The sequence below is a fragment of the Fundulus heteroclitus genome, chromosome 13 (genome assembly GCF_011125445.2).
Source record: "Fundulus heteroclitus isolate FHET01 chromosome 13, MU-UCD_Fhet_4.1, whole genome shotgun sequence".
Taxonomy (NCBI): domain Eukaryota; kingdom Metazoa; phylum Chordata; class Actinopteri; order Cyprinodontiformes; family Fundulidae; genus Fundulus; species Fundulus heteroclitus.
Genome location: NC_046373.1, coordinates 21,324,475 through 21,344,594, shown reverse-complemented (window position 1 = coordinate 21,344,594; position 20,120 = coordinate 21,324,475). Strand labels below are relative to the sequence as shown.

At 41.5% G+C, this 20,120-nt stretch overlaps 1 protein-coding gene across 1 annotated transcript; it reads left to right on the top strand.

The window, feature by feature from the left end:
- The first annotated feature begins 253 nt into the window (after nt 1–253).
- Nucleotides 254–18,739, top strand: prrt1 (proline-rich transmembrane protein 1). Its single transcript, XM_021320436.2, has 4 exons — nt 254–582; nt 8,168–8,595; nt 10,844–11,035; nt 17,613–18,739. Exons 1-4 carry the CDS (start codon nt 564–566, stop codon nt 17,787–17,789), a joined length of 816 nt encoding a protein of 271 aa, XP_021176111.2. The 5' UTR covers nt 254–563; the 3' UTR covers nt 17,790–18,739.
- Nucleotides 18,740–20,120: the final 1,381 nt, after the last annotated feature.

The window sequence follows — 20,120 nt, the reverse complement described above, 5'->3', positions numbered from 1 at the left end:
GCCCACATTGTGTTCAAAATAACCAAAAATAAATGTTTGGAATAAAGGATTACTGAAATCAATTACAGTTTTCATTTAATGAGATTTAACTCCAATAACAAGTTTTAATATATATTTTTTTAAGTGTGTGAAGTCCAGCACTGATTGGGGTACTAATGCTGGCCCAGAGGCGAGCCGCCCAGTACGCTTCTACTTGGGGCCGGCTCCGCTGCAGCCCACAATCCGGGCTGTCGCTTTAAGACGAGGGTAGTTTTGTTTCATTAATTGAAACCTTATCAGAGCAGCCAGCCACACGGAGCCGGAGCAGAACAGAGGAGCGACACTGAGCAGCTTTGGATTAAAGATCATTTAGGCGTCAATAAAAAAACGCTGAACGTTTATTTGAAAACGAGCATGTTTTCTTTAGATGAAGACATCCTGAAGATGGGGTTTAACGCGTTCGGAGGAGTAAAAGTCTGAATCATCGAAAGGAGAGAGGGGGTGGCTTTTTAATTCTTAATTTTCCCAGCAGCTGGAGTCAAACACATCGGATTTGAAGGAGGCGCACCAGGAGATCAGGAGGCATGTCGTCTGAAAAGCACGGTAGGACCGACGCGCCTTTCTTTTTTTTTTTTTTGTGGGAGATTCTGTCCACATTTCTGCTCCATCCTGAGCCGCTTGCGTGCACAGCGCCGCTTCACCAGGAGGATGCGCCGCTGTGTGGGTGCAGCAGGCGGCGGTGGTGGTGGGGGGGGAGAAAATCACCGCAGGGCCTCTAATTATCACTGCTAAAAAAGTGCCCCCATCAGGGTGGTTTCGGGTTATTTGCACCCCAGCGACACGATTCGCTTAACATCTTTTTTATAAACCGTCCAGAATGAGGCGCTGAGATACATAAAACATCAGTTTTCTCCTTTAAAAAAAATAAATAAAAAATCTCATTATCATCAGCCAGCACGAGCTTTACGTGCATCTCTCCGGACTGTTTGATGTGGGTGTCCTCCGCGCGTGCCTTCACTTGCTCGTGCCTCCACTAATTAATCAATAATAAATAAATAAACAACAGCGATAGCTTTGCCTCTGAAGCCCTGTAGCTACTTTTCCTCTGGTGCGTGGATGTGACACTCGGGCTGAGGGCGAGCTGCGGGTCCAGGATAAACCGGGCTAAGAAGAACCGAAGCTGAGACCAGATCCAGGCTGGTACAGCGGAGGAGGCTGCAGATATACGGTCAGACAAAGGAGGAACAGCAGCGGCTGTGCGCTAATGAAACAACTACCAGCATTGGTATCGATGAGCCGCAACTCCAGTTAGAGAGAAATGTATGCAAAACGAAATATGAGTAGACAAATGTCTGTTATCCTGTTTATACAGGGCGCTACAAAAGTATTCACACCCCCTGGATGTAACCTCTTCACATTTTGTCATCCCCCTCTCAACCACAAACAGATTGCATGGCCTTGCCTTGCAGCAAGCAGGTCCCAGGTTTGAATCCCGGCCTGGTCTCTGCCTGTGTGCGTGGGTTCTTTCTGGGTACTCCTGCTTCCTCCCACAGTAAAAACATTGCAGTCATACCTAAGCATTAAATTGAGTTTAGGTATGACCCGTGTGTTTATACCTCCCCCCCAAGGCAAGGCAAATTTATTTATATAGCACAATTCAGTACAGGGACAATGCAAAGTGCTTTACATGATTAAAATATAGCAAATTAAAACAGAATAAAAGCAAGTAGGAATAAAATGTAGATAGAAAATAAAACAAAAAAGTGGTGGTTAACTTAGGCAATCCTAAACAAATGTGTTTTTAATCGTGATTTAAAGGAACTCAGGCTTTCCGCACCTTTACAATTTTCTGGAAGTTTGTTCCAGATAAGTGGAGCATAGGAACTGAATGCCGCTTCCCCTTATTTAGTTCTGGTTCTAGGGATGCAGAGCAGGCTTGAGCCAGAAGACCTCTCACCCCCAAATGGTTCAGTAATACAACAAAAATTGTTTCCACTGACCCATGTGGGATGTGCAAAGAGGTGATCAATCAAAAACTATGTGGAGAATAAAATAAACAAAGCGCACAGTGCAGCTATAAAACAGGAAAATAAAAAGTGCACTTCCTGTTTTACACTCGTATACTGCACAAGGCCCACTTCAAGGAAGCGAGACACTGATCAACATGATTACAGATATTCCCAGTATCATGGATCCCTAACGGCCATGTCTTGGTAGGCTTGCAGACTGTTTTTTTATTTTCAGATGACGGATTAAATTGTGCTCAGAGAGAAAGCTTATTTTATCACCTAACTCTGCTCTCATCCGTCTCCCTGACCCATCCTGCTGCGTCTGTCGGTCGACGTGAAGTATTTATCTCCTGGGATTAAACCATACACAGATAGACTCTATTTACTAGCTAGCTAATTGTGAAGGCAGTTGGGTGCACTGGATTTTATTTGTGGCTGCCAGAGTAAAGCGAGTTGAAAACAAATGCAAGCCTCACTTTTTAGATTTTAATTTGCACGACAAAAGCTTCGAAAACCATATATCTAATTTTCCCTTCTACTTCCCAATGATCCAAAACTTAATAACATAGACTACTTTTGTGGTTTTAATCATGAAAAACACATTTTAAGAAGTTTATCAAACAGCAGAACTTCTTCTGAAATCAAATAAATCTCCTTAGATTGCCACCCACATATATTATGTCAACATATATTATGGTTTATTTTTCTAATTATTTCAGTGTCTTGTTTTAAGTCGTTATTCCATGGGTGTATACGCTCCCCTCCTTATAACAAGCTTCCTCCTGGACATGCTGGTGACATCACAGAAGGCACATGGCCACTGATCAGAGGTCTTTAAAGTTTGCCCATTTCTATTCATTTAAATTACTCTTCAAAAACTTTCGAGGTTTATACATTTTGAGATGATTTGGCACCAATAAAACCCCTGAAAATGTATTTTTTGAGTCTCAGAATAGACGATTTACTCAATTTACAAGTTGGAAATATGCATGGAAGGTAATCAGATGGAAAGAGTTAAACAGAATCAGGAACAGGTGAGTATAAGTTAGAGGAAATTAGTGAAGAGGATCATGTGTCTACACTGCAGCACAGCTACCTGTGGCAGGAACTTAGAAAAGCATCTAGAAACTAGAAAGAGTTAAATATTTAAATGATGTATTTATGGTCCAATTAAGGTTTTTTTTTCTCCCAACAGGAAAACCATTTAGGCAAATACTGTATTGAGTGTGTTTAGCTCCGAAGATATTGCTATATTAGCTATTAATAGCAACCATGATGAAATTTCCTCCAGCAATGACTCATATGCTGCCAGACTTTGTGGGAGGCTAGAAGTTATTAGTTAAAGCAATAACTCTGTTAGAGACACGTGACTTTTATGCTGCTACATCATCTCCTTGAGAAATGTGCCTTCTTCAATACCTAATATGAGCAGAAATCATCAATGCTCAGAGTTCCACAACAACAAACATGAATTATTTTGTGTTTGATTCACCCAAGAGGGAGAATTGGAAAACAGGAAGAAATCAACACGGACTCAATAGCAAAATGTGATCTCTTACCCCTTTTTAATCATTTACAAAAATGTAAGAGGTCAACTAGAGTACACTTAAATCTGTCAGCTAATCAAATAAATGTTCATGTCAGCCAAAGATAAACAAAAAAGGCAATTTTCAAATGCATGAAGCAGAAACAATCTATCCAAACCAAGTTGTCCCTATGAGATAATATAACTTCCCTTCTGGTTAAGTCAGAAATTTAGAGCTGTTAACCATATTTTCTGAAAATTTTACCAGCCACCCCTAGGCCCAATTATTGCCTGACCTGCAGATCCACAAAATATCTTAAATAGACCAGTATGAAGACACGAAGTTGGCTAAAAGATCTCAAAAAAGCAACACATGATGCCTTGATCTAAGGACATTCAAGAACAGATGAAAAAAAGGTATTGAGATCTGCCAAATGGAAAAGGCTTTCTGTGTCATTTCTGAGCATGTTGGAGTCCAGCAAACCACAGTGAAAGATATGGAGAAAACATGGGGGCTGCATGTTTGGTAGGTTTAGCTGGGATACCAAAAATACTCCAAGAGCGCGTCAACCACTCATCCAGGAGGTCACGTAGGAACCCAGATCTACATATTAAGTCCGGTGTTCATGATGTAACTATAAGAAAAAGACCGGGCGAAAGTGGCATGCATGTGTGAAAACCAACAGTGACCAAAAAGAACACAAAACATCTTGATGGTCCCAAAAAAAACGTTTGGGAAAATATTGAGTAGACTGACAAGATAAAAGCAGAATAAGTGTAACCCATAACCCATCACATGTGAAACTAACAACATTACAGAAAAAAAAAAATAATACCGACAGTCTAACATGGGAGCGGTAGTGTGGTGGTCTGAGGCTGCTTTGGTCATTTAGAATGAGAAGATTCACATTAAATGGTAGATTCATAGTTTCTGGTCTATACCTGATAATCCTGCAGAATCCAGCCACAAGTTTGTGACCTTATGTTCAAGCACAATTATGCAACAGGACAATGATCCAAAGCGCACCAGCAAATCCACCTCTGAAAGGCTAAAAAAAAAAAAAACAAGAGAGGTTTCAGAGTGGCCTAGTTAAAGTCTGTTCATGAATCTGGTTTAGGTGCTTAGCCAGGACCTTCAATAAGCTGTTTTAATGATGGAAAACCGTCCAAGTGTGGCTAAATTCCAACAATTGTGCAAAGAAGAGTGGGCCAAAACGCCTCCAAAGAGATGCAAAAGATTCATCCCAGTATTGCTTGACGGCAAATGTTGCTGCCAACGGTGGAAGACGAGAGAGAGCAATTACTTTTTCTGTAGGGCTGCGTTGGTTTGGTTACCTTTTTTCTCTTAATAAATCAAATCCCAATTTGAAAAACGCACGTTTTACTCAGGCTATCTTTGTCTCAATTTACATTTATTTCATGATCTAAAACATTTAAAGCGAGATTAAAAAAAAGAAAGCAAAAACAGAAGAAATATTTTTCCATAGCACTTAATGTGGAAATTATGAACAGATTTTTAGCCCTGCGTGTTTATCTGCTGCATCCTCTGTTATTATTCTGGATATTCTTGAGTCTGTCTGTTCTGAAACAGATTCATAAAAACAAAGGTGCTTGAAGTGAGTTAAGAAAATCTGATGTACAAGTAATGATATTTTACAGGCCTGGATTCTCAACTAATTTCTTCACAACAGAGGTTGTTGTAATCTTTCCAAAAGGTCTTGATCCAAAGGTCTCCATTCTCTTCAAAGGCCTTCCAAATTCTTTCTTTATACTTTTTCCACTCCTTTTTCACAATTTGTTTTATCCACCAGTTTTAGAGGGAAGTGTCTTGTGTTTCTTAAGTCAGCTACTTGCCACTGATCAATCATTTAGACATAAAAAAGCTCCTAAAGTCAAGGATGGAACATGTGTTTGGATACATCACAGACTTTACTGTTTCCTAAATACTTGACTAAGACACTATCCATCTGCTGTAGATTTGTTTTTATATCATGACGCTTTTTCTTTTGTCCTTTGCATGTCCACCTTCCCAATTTCAAGCACAAACTACACAATACAAGTGTAGTAAATACAAATATAATCAAAATGTAAAATTTCGCACCCCATCTAGCTTCATTAGACACAGTGATATATTTCAAGTGTTCATTTCTGGAAATGTATATTATCATGACTTACAACCCAAGATTTAGTTGGTCAGAAAATAGAAAATTTATATAAAAACAGAAAAAAAATATTTTTTTAATGTTTATTTGTTTCCAAAACTGTCTCATACAAACATTCATAATAGTCCAACCTTGCCCCAGTTCACATATTTACATCTTTGTCTTCCAATTCAGCCGTGAAACTTAGCAGATGATCAATATGTTGTTATACCATGTTATACCAAAGGGGGCGACAGTGGCTCAATTTATAGTAGGGAGTTCGTCCTGCAATTGGTGGGTTGCCAGTTTAATCCCGACTGTCTGTCTCAGTCTTTGTGCCCTTGGGCAGAAAAGACACTTTACCGGAATTACCTGCTGACAGTGGCGGCGTTTGACAGCCCCTGTCAGTCTGCTCCAGGGCAGCTGTGGCTACAACGTAGCTCACCACCGTCAGGGTGTGAATGTGTGAAAGACTGACTGTAGTGTAAAGGGCTTTGGGGTCGTCGGACTTGATAAAGCGCTATACAAGTACAAGCCATTTAGCATTACCATATCTGATACAAGTATTCTGGAGGCCAGTAAGGAACAATCAGAATCAGAATCAAGTTTAATCGGCAAGTAGGTTTGCACATACAAGGAATTTGACTTGGTGATGATAGTGCAGACAGAAATAAGAATACAATAAAATAAAGTAAAATTGAATAAAATCAATATATATACAGAAATAATATACATTCAATAGACTGTGCATTAACAAAATGCGTCTTGTAAAAAATACTCTTCTCGAAAACTCTGAACTCAATAATAAATCAATCCAATGGTTTTCATTTCCATTCAAAAGTCCAAAAAAATACATATTTTTAATTCTGAAATGTAAGTTTATGGCCTGAACAATCATAAACCAGACTGCTGACATTATCATATTAAGGGAAAGTTGAGTAGGAGGTCAAACTCTCGTTATAAATGTGCACAAGCAGCAGGGATTACTTCCGTATCACTTTGCAATAAGGATGTAATGCATGCGACTAGGAGTCCTGACCAAGTGTGGCAAGTGCAAGAATTATTTTTCAGTGATATTCTGAGATGCCACAGAAAAAGCAGCCAGAACTGTGAGGAATATTTTAAGCCCTCCAGAAAGGTTGAAGGGCTGATAGTCGAGACCACTTTGCTGCCCACTAACCAGCAAAGTATTCAAGTTTAAAGTTGTTTTTTGGAAAGTTTTGCAGAACAAGTGAGGCTATAAATATCATCAGCAGTGATCCATCCGTTTGTTGCTGTAAAGCTATCCGGGATCAGTGGTGATTTGTGAATCTGGAGGTTATCTTGGTTGCACTTTATTTGAAGGGGTGTTCATAAGACTGACATTACACTGTTATAAACATGACATAACACCTGTTATGAACATAAATGACTCTTTATGAATGTTTAGGACTGTTGTCATTAATTGTCATTCGGTAAATGATGACACTATTTAAGCAAAGTTGACATTGTTTAAAATGTCTTTGTTATGACAACTTGACATTAACAGAGACAAGGTTAAGTTTAGGGCTTGATTTGGGGTTTTGTTAAGTAACACTTAAGTAACAAAGACATTTTAAACAATGTCCTCTTTTGCTTTAAAATGTCATAATTTACCGAATGACAATTAATGACAACAGTCCTAAACATTCATAAAGAGTCATTTATGTTCATAACAGGCGTTATGTCATGTTTATGACAGTGTAATGTCAGTCTTATGTACACCCCTTCAAATAAAGTGTTACCGTTATCTTTTGTGGATTATTTCACGATGAATACAGTCGTCTTCTGAGAAATCTCCAGCCCGCCGTTTTCTCTTATAAGGGAGCACTCTGTCTACAATTTCTCTCACGACTGTTGACCGTCTGTAACCTTGTCTAGGTGTACCAACCCCCCCCCCTCCCCCATCTGTTTCTGGTTTACCTCCCTCTTGTGACGGGTGTTAGGGAGCCGTTACGTAAAGCCGGTCCCGGAGTGCGAGTCGTCGTCACTCAGCTGCTCGGCTCCTCTTCTGTCCCGTCAAACATCCAACATCCACCTCTGTTTCTATCCCCCCCCCCCCCCCCCTTTTCTTCCGTCCTCCATGTCCCTGTCAGGGAGTATTATCTCAGCTCCCCCTCCACGCTGCGAAAACACGACGCCCTATCAGTCATTTTCTGCGTCTGAAAAACACAGAGGGAACTCACAGGTGGGGGAAAGAAGACGAGGTTCTCCGAGGCTGAAATGCCACAATCCTGACTGATAATCAACAGAGAGGAAAAAGGGTATTTGTTTCATTATCTTCTTTCTGAGGTGTGGAATATGTCAATCGCTGTCATCATTAATGCAGAGACGAGGCGGGTCGGAGAATTTCTGCCTTTGAGGATGCTTTTTCTTTTTTCTTTTTTTTTTTTTGAAGTCCTGTCTGCGGGAAATAACTGGAGTGATGGTTGAATATTAATCAGCTGTTTTGCTTCCGATTGTCTGATTGGTCTTCCTTCTCCTCCTCCTCCCAGGACTCGACGAATCTGGCCGTCAGACCATGCAGCCGCCCCCGTACCTCCCCGGCCCTCAGGACCCCAACATGCAGCAGCATCCCAACATGCAGCAGCATCCCAACGTGCAGCAGCATCCCAACATGCAGCAGCATCCCAACGTGCAGCAGCATCCCAACATGCAGCAGCATCCCAACATGGCTGCCGTGCCCGGTGCCCAGCCTGGTTATCCTGCTCCACCTCCTCCTCAGGGCTCTGAGGGATACCTCCAAGAAACTCAGTTCCACTGTGGCCCATTTGGGCCCCCTGGGAACACGCAGGGCTACGCGGTCCAGACCCAAGGCCCCGGAGGAACCATGCCACATCCCCCTGTTGGGTACATCCACCCGGGCTACCCGCTGCAGCTGCAGCCCTGCACGGCCTACGTACCCATCTATCCCATGGCATCTGTGAGTCACCTTACAGCTCAGGTCTCATTAGTTGTTGATTTTATGATTGTGTTCTTTGTTTTATTTTGCTCTTCTAGCTTCAGGATCACTAAATCCAGATTAAAACAGTTTCCCGATTTTACACTGTTATGTTGGGATTATATGCAGCTAAGAATCCTGATAAATAGTTTAAACTTTACTTATCTAATGCTGCAATTGTTGCATTGATTGGACATAAATATGATTAGAGCTCATTTAAAAATGTTTTATATGAAAAGTTTTTTTGTGATGGAACTCCTCAGCGCTACATTAAGTTGAAAAGTGTGAAATGTCCTGCTGTTTTGGTCCTCATTGGTATCTTGAACCACAGTAACTGGTATTGTAGTTTACAGCGCAAGTGTTCACTGCGAAGTGAAAACAACTTAAAAACAGCGGTTCCTACACATTTTTCCAAATTAGTTTCCCTATTTTTCACATTCAAATTTCCAGAGTCCCTTTCCAGTTAATTTTTTGTCTAGAAGGAAGGAAGGAAGGAAGGAAGGAAGGAAGGAAGGAAGGAAGGAAGGAAGGAAGGAAGGAAGGAAGGAAGGAAGGAAGGAAGGAAGGAAGACTGAGAATAGGAAGGAATGGTGAGAGAAGGATGTAAGGAAGGAAGGCTGAGAGAAAGAATGGAAGGAACAAAGAAAGAAGGGAAGGAAGGCTGAGAATAGGAATGAAGGAAGGAAGACTGAAAGTAGGAGGGAAAGAATGGAAAGAAGAAAGGAAGGAAAGTTGAGAGTAGGAAGGAAGGAAGGAAGGAAAGAAGGCTGAGAGAAAGCATGGAAGGAAAAAGGAAGGCTAAAAAGTAGGAAGGAAGGAAGGAAGGAAGGAAGGAAGGAAGGAAGGAAAGAAGGAAGGAAGGAAGGAAATAATGGAAAGAAGGAAGGCTGAAAGTGTCAAAGAAGGAAGGAAAGAAGGCTGAGGGGAAGGAAGGAAGGAAGGAAGGAATGAAATAATGGAAAGAAGGAAGGAATGAAATAATGGAAAGAAGGAAGGCTGAAAGTGTCAATGAAGGAAGGAAAAAAGGCTGAGGGAAAGAATGGAAGGAAGGAAGGAAGGAAGGAAGGAAGGAAGGAAGGAAGGAAGGAAGGAGGAAGGAAGGAAGGAAGGAAGGAAGGAAATAATGGAAAGAAGGAAGGCTGAAAGTGTCAAACTGAAGAAGGAAAGAAGGCTGAGGGAAGGAAGGAAGGAAGGAAGGAATGAATAATGGAAAGAAGGAAGGAATGAAATAATGGAAAGAAGGAAGGCTGAAAGTGTCAATGAAGGAAGGAAAAAAGGCTGAGGGAAAGAATGGAAGGAAGGAAGGAAGGAAGGAAGGAAGGAAGGAAGGAAGGAAGGAAATAATGGAAAGAAGGAAATAATGGAAAGAAGGAAATAATGGAAAGAAGGAAATAATGGAAAGAAGGAAGGCTGAAAGTGTCAAGGAAGGAAGGAAAGAAGGCTGAGGGGAAGGAAGGAAGGAAGGAAGGAAGGAAGGAAGGAAGGAAGGAAGGAAGGAAGGAAGGAAGGAAGGAAGGAAGGAAGGAAGGAAGGAAGGAAGGAAGGAAGGAAGGAAGGAAGGAAGGAAGGAAGGAAGGAAGGAAGGAAAGACATAGCAACTACATCAACTACCAGAACAACCAATAACAAGTCGTCTGATCTGTTTCTGGTTCTCTCAGACGAAACATTTATATTTGAGAGTCTGAGGCCATTTTGCTGCAGCAAAGTTATGCATCTCAGCTGTAATAATTGATTTTTACTGGATTACTTGAACCCCGCCTCCCGCCCAACGGCCGCTGGAGAAACCCACCAGCCTCAGATCACGCTGCACTCCAGAGAGTCTGAAGTGCAGCGTGATCATCTCGGAGGCTGAATGCAGTCTCATGAAATAACCTCAGCTATTTTTATATGGATGGGCATGCTGCAGCTGAATCCCAGCATCTCAATAAGGCTTAAACATGCACCGCTTAGAAATGCAAACACTAATCTGAGGACATGCCTCTCTGCAAGAGGTGCATATATCTCCAACACAGTAGACCGTTTGGAGAAATGAATTTATTTAGAACTGAAGGTTAATCTGCAAGAGCTCTCCGCTGTGAATAAGATGGCCGATTTATGCAGCCAACAGTGAGTGAAAATCACTTTGACAGCTATTAAAAATGCAAAAGAAATCGGTTTCTTTTCCGGCCGTAAACGCTCTTTTAAGCTTCAGGTTTAAACATCCAAGCCCCCTCTGCTCCTGTCTGCTCAGGGTCAGCCCTACATGCCGGCAGGAGGAGCCCACCCAGGGATCCCCCCAGGCCAGATTCACCCCATGCAGATGCCCCCCAGCATCACCCTGATGGACCGCCGGCCGCCACACGACTACCTGCCCATCGCCGTGCTCACCACCGTATGCTGCTTCTGGCCCACAGGCATCATTGCAATCATCAAGGCAGTGAAGGTAAAACTCCTTTTCTTATTGTAGTTTTACGTCAGAATAATTTCACTCTCACTAAACAGCTAGATGTAGTGAAAGGAAATGGGGATGCTTCAGCTTACATACACATATTGAACGATTTAACCCTTCCTGCTTTGTGGGAACAATTTGGGGAACGAAGCAAGGTCCACGAAAACATGGATAAAAGAGAGGTTGGCGTAGAAAATGTTGCCTGGCCTTGAGTTTATATCTCAACTGGACAGAACGCCTTTGGGATGTCTAAGGCTACGTTCACACTGCAGGTCCTGATGCTCACTCCGATTTTTCTGTGAAATCGGATTTTTTTGCATTGTCATTTCACATTTCCAAATATATGCGACTTGTGTGTGATCTTCTGTTTGAACTGAAGCATTCATCCTAAGTGTCCCGCATGCGCACTCGAGGACGCGATGGCGTCACACATAGTGAGTGTCCTCAGTGTTTGCGGAAGTAAACATGGATTATAATGCTGGCGCGCATTTTTCGGTCATTCATTTATTTTCTAACCGGAGTTTTCCCTCCATTGACTGCTCTTCTCATTTTAGTCCGCTATGGGTGTCGTCTTTCTTCCCGCTTCTGCATAGCAGGACGCAGAATAGTGACGTTTGTCGAGTATCGGTGACGTACAGGTCGGATAAATGTGACCTGTACGTACAGACACAGGTCGCATTTGAAAAGATCAGATACGTATCGGATTCAGGACTACATATCCAAGCGGCCTGGGTCGCATTTGAAAAAATCCCATCTGTGTTTTTCAGACTGTCATAAAAAGATCAGATACAGGTCGCATATTTGCAAAAAAATCTGAATTGGGTCACTTCAGGTTCTGCAGTGTGAACATAGCCTTAGAATGAAAACTGCAAGTCAGGCCTTATCGTCCAACATTAGTGTCCGACCTCAACAATACTCTCACGGAAGTATTTCCGTTAAAAACACTCCTAAACCTTTAGTTAAGTCTTCTAGGAAGAGTTGGAGCTGTTTCAGCTGCAGCTGGACGACCAACGTTATTTTATAGCTATTTTAAAGCAAAAGAACGGGATGTTATTCAAGGTCATGTTTACAGTTGCGTCTAAAATTATTCACAATTTGGATTAAAAACACTTTTCATTCAACCAAGAATTTTGTTTCTGATGGGAAATGAGTCATGTATCTCTACAAAGATAATGAAACAATGTAAATGGTGAATCAGTTTTGAAAAGAAAAAAACATTTTATTTACATCTTAATGAAAAAAAAACACTTACATTTTTTTAAATAATCAATGGAGAGAAAAAAATCTTTATTGCCGTTATAACAGTCCAGCCCTGCTTTGAACTGTTTAGCAGCTTTTTGTATGTTCCCACTGATATTTTCTTAACTTATCTTTGCTGTTTAGCTACCAGTGTGTTACATTCCTTACCAAGACCATAATCTTTAGCTCCCTCCACAGATTGTTCATCTGATATGGGTCAGCCATTTGTTTCACCCTAAACCTGCCATGGGGTGTGAATAATTTTATGCTTTATTCCAGTAAAGGCTAATTGAGAGCATACCTTTGGCACCACAGTGTACTTAGACCTTCCAGGAAACCGTAAACGGCATTTAGGATCTATACACTTTACTCAAAGCTTAAAATAGTCAAGCTTTGATTAAATTCTGAGAACACAATGTTTATTTCGTCTTGGAAAGCACTCTCGCCGGCCACTTCATTAGATACACTTTGCTGGAAATGGGTTGAACCTGCTTTTCTGCTTCAGAGCGGACCTGATTCTGTTGCAGAGAACCGCTGCTCTATAGTCCAGTGGAGGCGTGCTTTACTCTAGCAGATGCCTTACATTGCACGTGGCAATGTAAATCTTGGACGCAGCTGTTCAGCCATAGAAACCCATCCCATGATGCTCTCTTGGCACTGCGCTGGACCTGGTTGCCGACCTCCGCGCCTTAGCATCTGCTGAGCCCGCTCTGTGAGCTTACACGGACGGCAACTTCTTGGCACAGTTCCCGTCGTTCCCGAACACTTCCACTCTGTTATTATACCACAAACAGCTGATTGTGGATTATATGGTAGAAAGGAAATTAATAACCGGATCTAGTGCACAGGTGGCCTCCTATCACAACAACACACTGGAATTAACTGAGCTTCTTAGAGCGACTCGTTCTTCCACAAATGTTAACAGAAGCAGTCTGCATGCTTTGGTGCTGGATGTTATGGACTTAAATACCTGAATTCAATGATTTAGAGGGGTGAGTGAATACTTTTATCTATATAGTGTGGCTCTGTAGATGACTGAACGACAGAATAATGAAAAATAAATTACCCAACAAAGAAATAACCAGCTAAATTCACGCAGGAACCAACTAAAAAGTAATTTTTGGGCGGCTCGGCTGGCGCCCCAAAACTCCAGCATATTTAGAAACGAAAACAGTGAATAAAAGATGGCAGCTGTGTGCTTGAGATTGTTATTTAAAGAGATGTTAAGACTCCGGGAAAACGGCGTTAGCTCGTTAATTAGTGAGGCGAACCTGCTTTGGTGGCATCCTGCCGTTCACAACGTTTCCTTCAGAAAAGCACTGCCATAAAATGAGCTGTGAGTTGTAACCAAAACCGTGACAATCTCACTTTTTTTTTTTTTCCTACTGAAGAAATTTCCAGATTCCATTGACTTTGCACTCTGGAATGATAGAAAATATTTAGAGGAATTCGCCCCCTTTGCCAAACATCCCCAGCTGAAACAGCAACAGGCGGGAAAGGAGGAGGACTCCACACAAAGCAAGAGATCTGCGCTTTTCTGTGGAGTCCCATTACATTCCCTTATGCCCCGGAGGAACGACGAAACACTGATGCTTGGGCTCAAAGCACTACGCATAACCCAACCACCAAAACCACGCAGCAGTCACTTTGTTGATGGAAATCTATGAAAATGCACCTTTCCTAAATAGTCGGCCATGTTCAATTTGATTCTCAGCTCAAATGATACTGCTGAAGGTTAAATTAATTATCTGGCTTCTTTTATTTTTGCAAAAAGATGTATTAATTTTGACGCATCAGATGGATTTATTAATGAAAATGTGCTCTGAAGGAAGACAGATGTTTCTTTTGCTCTTTGTGGCATTAATATTTGCTGACCACTGTTGCCAATGTCTGATCTGATGAGTGGCGACGTTTCGGCACCGGACTGCCACCAAACAAGGATTTCCAGCATTTTCAACAACAAAAAAAAAAAATCATTCTAGGAACAAAAATGGCTTTTTACAGATGGGTTTATGTTATAAATATTAAAAAGCTATATATAACTACTGTAGATAACCACTAACATGGTATGAGTGAAGACGGTAGGAACAAAAGACACAAGGACAGTTTGAACTACACAAAGAAGGATGTTCCACTGTTGCTACACGCGGTATGAATTGCTGCAAAGTCGACGACACAATGCAGGCGACTGTCCATTGTGGCTACACGCTGTTTCAGGAAGAGTGAATGCTGCAAGTCAGTGACTGAATGCATTCTGCTGGCTTTCCTTGGATAGAAAACCTTTGACCAATCTGCATGATTTGGTTGAACTGACTCTGTAAAGTGCCCTGCAATTATGTCATAAATTGCAGACATAAATAAACTGATTTGAATTTGATTTGAAACAATTAGAGAAATGAAGCAAATAAAGGGATAAATTAAGGAAAGAGGGGAAGGAAGGACAGTAGTGGAGAAAATAAGGAAATACTTAGAGAAGGAAAGAAAGGAAGGGCACAAGAAAAGAAACAATTGAACAAGGAAGGAAAAAAAGGTGGACCAGAAGAAATAACTAGAAATAGAAGTAAGGAAGCGAAGCAAGCAAGCAAGGAAAGACACAAAGAGAGCCACAAAGAAACGAAGAAAGAGAGGACACAGGGGAGGGAAGAAGGCAGAACATAAGTAAGGAAAGAATGAATGACACAACGAAGGGCAGAAGGTAGGAAACAAGGAAGTACAAAAGCAGGAAATCTATGACAGGAACAATGTAGAAGTGACGGACACAAGGAATAAAAATTAAAATGGGAGGACAAGAAGGAGGCAAGAAACAAAGGACGGAAGTAGGGATGCAAGAAAGCAAAGAAGTAATGGGTTAGGGATGAGGGCTGCACAGTGGCGCAGTTGGTAACACCGTTACCTTGCAGCCTGGGTAGAACCTCCGGGTTTGACCTGGGATCTTTCTGCATGGAGTTTGCATGTTCTCCTTGTGCATACGTCGTCTCTGGGTACTCTGGCTTCCTTCCAACGGTTCAAAAACATGACTGTCAGGTTAACTGGTGACTCTAAACTGCCGTCAGATGGGTGTGCGTCAGTGGTTGCTTGTCCTGCACTGCAAAAACGGAACTAGAAATAAGTAAAATGTTCTTAAAATCTGTGTATTTGTCCTTGATTTGAGCAGATAAATAAGATGATTTGCCAATGGAATAAGAATTCTGCACTTTAAATAGGGACAATTCATCTCAATCATCTTATTTCAAGTGCAGTATGTCTAATTATCTTATTTCAGGGGTCAAAATACTCATTCCATTGGCAGATAATCTTATTTACCTGCTCAAATCAAGGATAAATACACTAACTTTAAGAACATTTTACTTATTTTTAGATCCGTTTTTGCAGTGTGTGGGGTTCTGTGTTTCTTTCTGATGGACTGCCGATCTGTTTAGGGTGTACCCCGCCTCGCGCCCATTGACCACTGGAGATAGGCACCAGACACCCCCGCGACTCTGCACGGAAAGGCCGGCATAGAAAATGGATAGACGGTTAGGGATGATGATCTGGAAGTACCACCTCCTCCTACTTTCTCCACACGTATGCAGATTTTTCCAAACTATGTGGGAACCCTTGCACTGCCAGCATGACCATAAAATACCATAAGCTTTCGGCATGCTCAAAAAACACTGCCTGTCCACTCATGCGTCTGCACTGCAAAAACGGATCTAAAAACACGTAAAATGTTCTTAAAGTTAGTCTATTCGTCCTTCATTTGAGGCAGTAAATAAGATTATCTGCCAATGGAATGAGTATCTTTGCCCCTAAAATAAGATAATTAGACACCCTGCACTTGAAATAAGATGATGGAGATGAATTGTTCCAATTTTAAGTGGAAAAATCTTATTCTATTGGCAAATCATCTTATTTACCTGCTCAAATCAAGGACAAATACACTCATTTAAAGAAAATTTTACTTATTTTTAATTCTGTTTTTGCAGTGTGTTATTCTGCTTTGGATAAGCCCTGGAAGACTTCGTCAAGATCCAATAAAATCAATGCACTTTGAAAATTAGACATACAAATACTGGAACCTTGAATAAATTCTACTCTAAATGGCAACCATTTATTGATTTTGTGGCTTCGATGTAAAATTGTAACCCCCCCGCCCCCCCCCCCCCCTTTTTTATTTATATATTTTTCTTTCTTTTTTCTTTTTTTTTTTTTTTTTTTTGCTAGACGTGTTTTTATTCATTACTAATTCCCTTTAATGCTTTCTTTCTACCCTTGTAGTTCTGTATGTGTTCTTTGTTCCTGAAAAGGTGTACTCTACAGCTAATGCTATAAACCAGGGAAGTAGGGGTCACAAACTCTTAGGTCCTCTGTAGGATGGTTTTATGTTCACTGAAACATACTGATATCATACGTTTATATGTCTGAAGCGTGGCCAGGTCATAAAAACATCAAGCCTGTCAACTCGTTCTATTTGATCTCATGTACTACCACTGAAACATAGAACAGGTCAGAGTAGTGTTGGGCGCTTCAGCTTCATAATTTGCTTTAAGTGTCTTGTTACTTTGCTCATATAGTTGTGCATTTTCATGGAACTGTAGGCGAAAGTTCGACCTTCATATGTACAGTAATGCTTATTGTATATATTGTCCCTGTTATAAATAAAAATAAATAAATAAATAAATAAATAAATCCACTTTTTGGGATCTATAAAAAAAACATCCAGATATTGAGGAGAACTGCAAACAAAATCTGTAAATTGGTTGGAGCAACGTGGGGCGCTATGGCAGAGTATCATTAAAAAGCTTCAATATTAAAATTAGACAAACTCAATAAACCGATTGTTGGGACTGAGATTAGGTAAGAGGAGGAATTTAGTTCTCCAGCTCGGCTTGTGGGCGGCGTTGTCCAAGCCGAACGCAGTGGCGTTAGACGTGTCAAAGGTCCTCGTGGCGGCTCTCCTCACCCTTTAACGAGTCCTGCTGTTTCATCGGCGTGACGGTAAGCCGCGCTGACCAACATGCACTCAACATGCCACGTTACGTAACAGGCACCACTGTCAGTGCAACGGGACAGAATGGATTTTGTCCTCCGGGCCCGCTCAGCTGGGCTGTGTGCTGAGCGGAGCTGACAGGGCGTGGAGGCACCGGTCCGAGCGGTACAGTATGTGTTTGGGCTGCGTGCGGCGGCGGCGGCGGCCCCCTTTATGAACACGCAGCCTGTGCCGCAGCGAAATCGATCCGTACATGGTGTTGCCGGGCTCCGTCTTGCTCCCACTCGTGCATCTTCTGGTTATGCAACGTGCTTGCTCATTTCTCCTCTCTTTTTTTTTTTTTTTTTTTTGTCCACCGCTCAGGTGCGCATGGCCATCGCTCGGGGGGACATGGTGACGGCGGAAATAGCCTCCCGCGAGGCTCGCAACTTCTCCTTCATCAGCTTGGCCGTGGGCATCGCCTCCCTTGTGCTGTGCACCATCCTCACCGTGGTAGTCATCATAGCCTCGCAGCATCACGACGACGACTGGGACCCCTAACCTGCTCTCCCGATGGGGGAACCACGTTGTCTAAATATTATCTAGCTAACTACTCTCAGTCGTTTTGTGATGGGGGGAGGGGGGTGGGGGAAATGCACCGTTTCTGCTTGTCGGCCCTTTCTGTACAGCTACCCACACGGTTTAAAGACCTATCCTGCTTCTATCAAACACCCACCAGTGACCAAAAATAGCAAGCGGTTGTTAAATAGGTCCAGAGTGAGTTTAATATTTGCTTTCATATTAAAAGTACAAGCCGCCCGGATGGAGACAAACCTTCTTGTACTAAACAATTTATTTGTCTGCTGGTAATTGATGCAGCCTTCGTTGATGCGGTTAGGTAAAAAAAACAAAAAACCTCACTGTGTGTTTTAATATTTTATTAACTGACCCACCAAACCCATTTATTAGCATCGATGAAATGCACATTTAGTCCCGAAGAGTGCACAATGCATCCGATTTGTTTTTGGAACGTAAACATGTGCTCTTCTAGAATTTTTTTATTTTTTTTTTTTACAGAGGAGTTTTTTGCTGCATAAGGCACTAATTTGTGAAGATGGACTGGTCAGTATGCATTTATACTAACAGATATCCAGCCAACATTTACACATAGGACCCATTCGTGTAGGAAATGGGTTGAATAATGGGCCTCAGATGAGGGGCCCCTTGGGTATGTAATGTGTTAGCTGACTAAATAGCTTTGATGCAGGTCAGCTGTGGGTAACAATTGGGACTCATTCAGGTCTTGGATGTGTTGAACAATATGAATACACTTTCTTGATGCCCATGTGTGTCCCAGCTAAGACCTACGTCTGGGTTTTCCAACACAGGTTGTATTTAACCCAACCAACGGGAGGCCCAGCCCCAGCCTGAGCAAAATATAGGGCTAATTGTACAGTGCTACCAGAAAGTATTCACACCCCATCACTTTTTCTATTTGTTTTTTTTTTTTTTTTTTACCAATTTCAATATATATATATATATATATATATATATATATATATATATATATATATATATATATATATATATATATATATATATATAGTTTTTATCCACACCAAACATATTACAATGACAAAGTGAATATATGTTTTTAGACATTATTGTTCATTAGTAAAAAAAATTTAAAGATTAAATAATGTTAATAAGGTATGCAGTCAGATCCATAGCTTACTATTTAGTTACAGCACCTTTGACAGGAATCAAACTCTCAAATTGCTGTTTTTTTGTGTATTTTCTTCCATTATTCTACTTAAATCCTTTCTCGGTTGGTGCTGTTGGATGGGCAGCACGAACAGACAGCCAGTTTAAGGTTCTGTCCAGAGACGTTCAGTTGGATTTAAGTTTGGGTTCTGGTTGGATCACTCAAGAACATATAAATATATATTGGCAGTGTGCTTTTGATTATTGTCACTTTAGTCTGAGGTCCACAGGTCCACAGCCCTGCTGCAGAAATGCATCCCCACACCGTGATGAACACAATGCTTCACAGTTGGGGTTGTGGTAGCCGGGGGATCAAGCCGTTTTTATTCTCCAAAGAAGCAGGATTTAAAGCCAAAAGGTTCTAATTTGGTTTCATCGGACTAGATAGTTTTGTTCGTCCTGGTCTGACTGCCTCTATGGTGCATTTTGGCAAAATTCAAACCTGCTGCCATGTGATTTAAAGTGAGGAGTGCTTCCTGTCGCACCCCTTTACCATAAATGCCAAATTGATGAAGTCAGCTAAGGTTGTTCTTCTGGATAGTCATCCTATCTCAACAAGGGAATGAGTGAGCCTTCCCTTAATCACCATCAAGTTCTTGCTCGCCCTTGGCACCGATTACTCAGTTTGAACGAAAGGCCAAATCTAAGAAGGGTCCAAACATCTTACATTACTGCTTCCCCTGATTTGCGCTGTTACACAGCCTGGTCTCAAACGGTCTAGGCAGAAAACTGCTTTGACTTCATTGTTCAGTTTCCGCTCTGATCTGCGCTGTCAAGTGTTCTCCATACCATCATGTTCAGTCAAATCAAGTTGTACGAGGTTCCCAAGGAGGGTCAGTGGAGATGAGATACACCTGAGCTCAGTTTTAAGTGTCATAGATAGCAACGGGCTTTTCTTTAATTCACAAAAATGTGTGAATACATGTTTTCACCTTGTCATTGATATCATTTTTGAGGGGATTAAAACAAAAAAGTAAACTAATCTCAGTTTGGGTTTAGACTAAATCTGTAACTTAGTCAAATGTGGAAAAAAATAAGAGGCTGTTAATACTTTCTGATCGCTCTGTACACCTGTTAGCTGGGTGGCGCGAAGCGAGTGTCTGTCAGCAAACTTTGCATTGAAATCCA

Coding starts and splice junctions, on each gene's coding strand:
- prrt1 (XM_021320436.2), top strand. Junction 8,596..10,843: donor CCATCTATCCCATGGCATCT/GTGAGTCACCTT, acceptor CTGTCTGCTCAG/GGTCAGCCCTACATGCCGGC. Junction 11,036..17,612: donor CAATCATCAAGGCAGTGAAG/GTAAAACTCCTT, acceptor TCCACCGCTCAG/GTGCGCATGGCCATCGCTCG.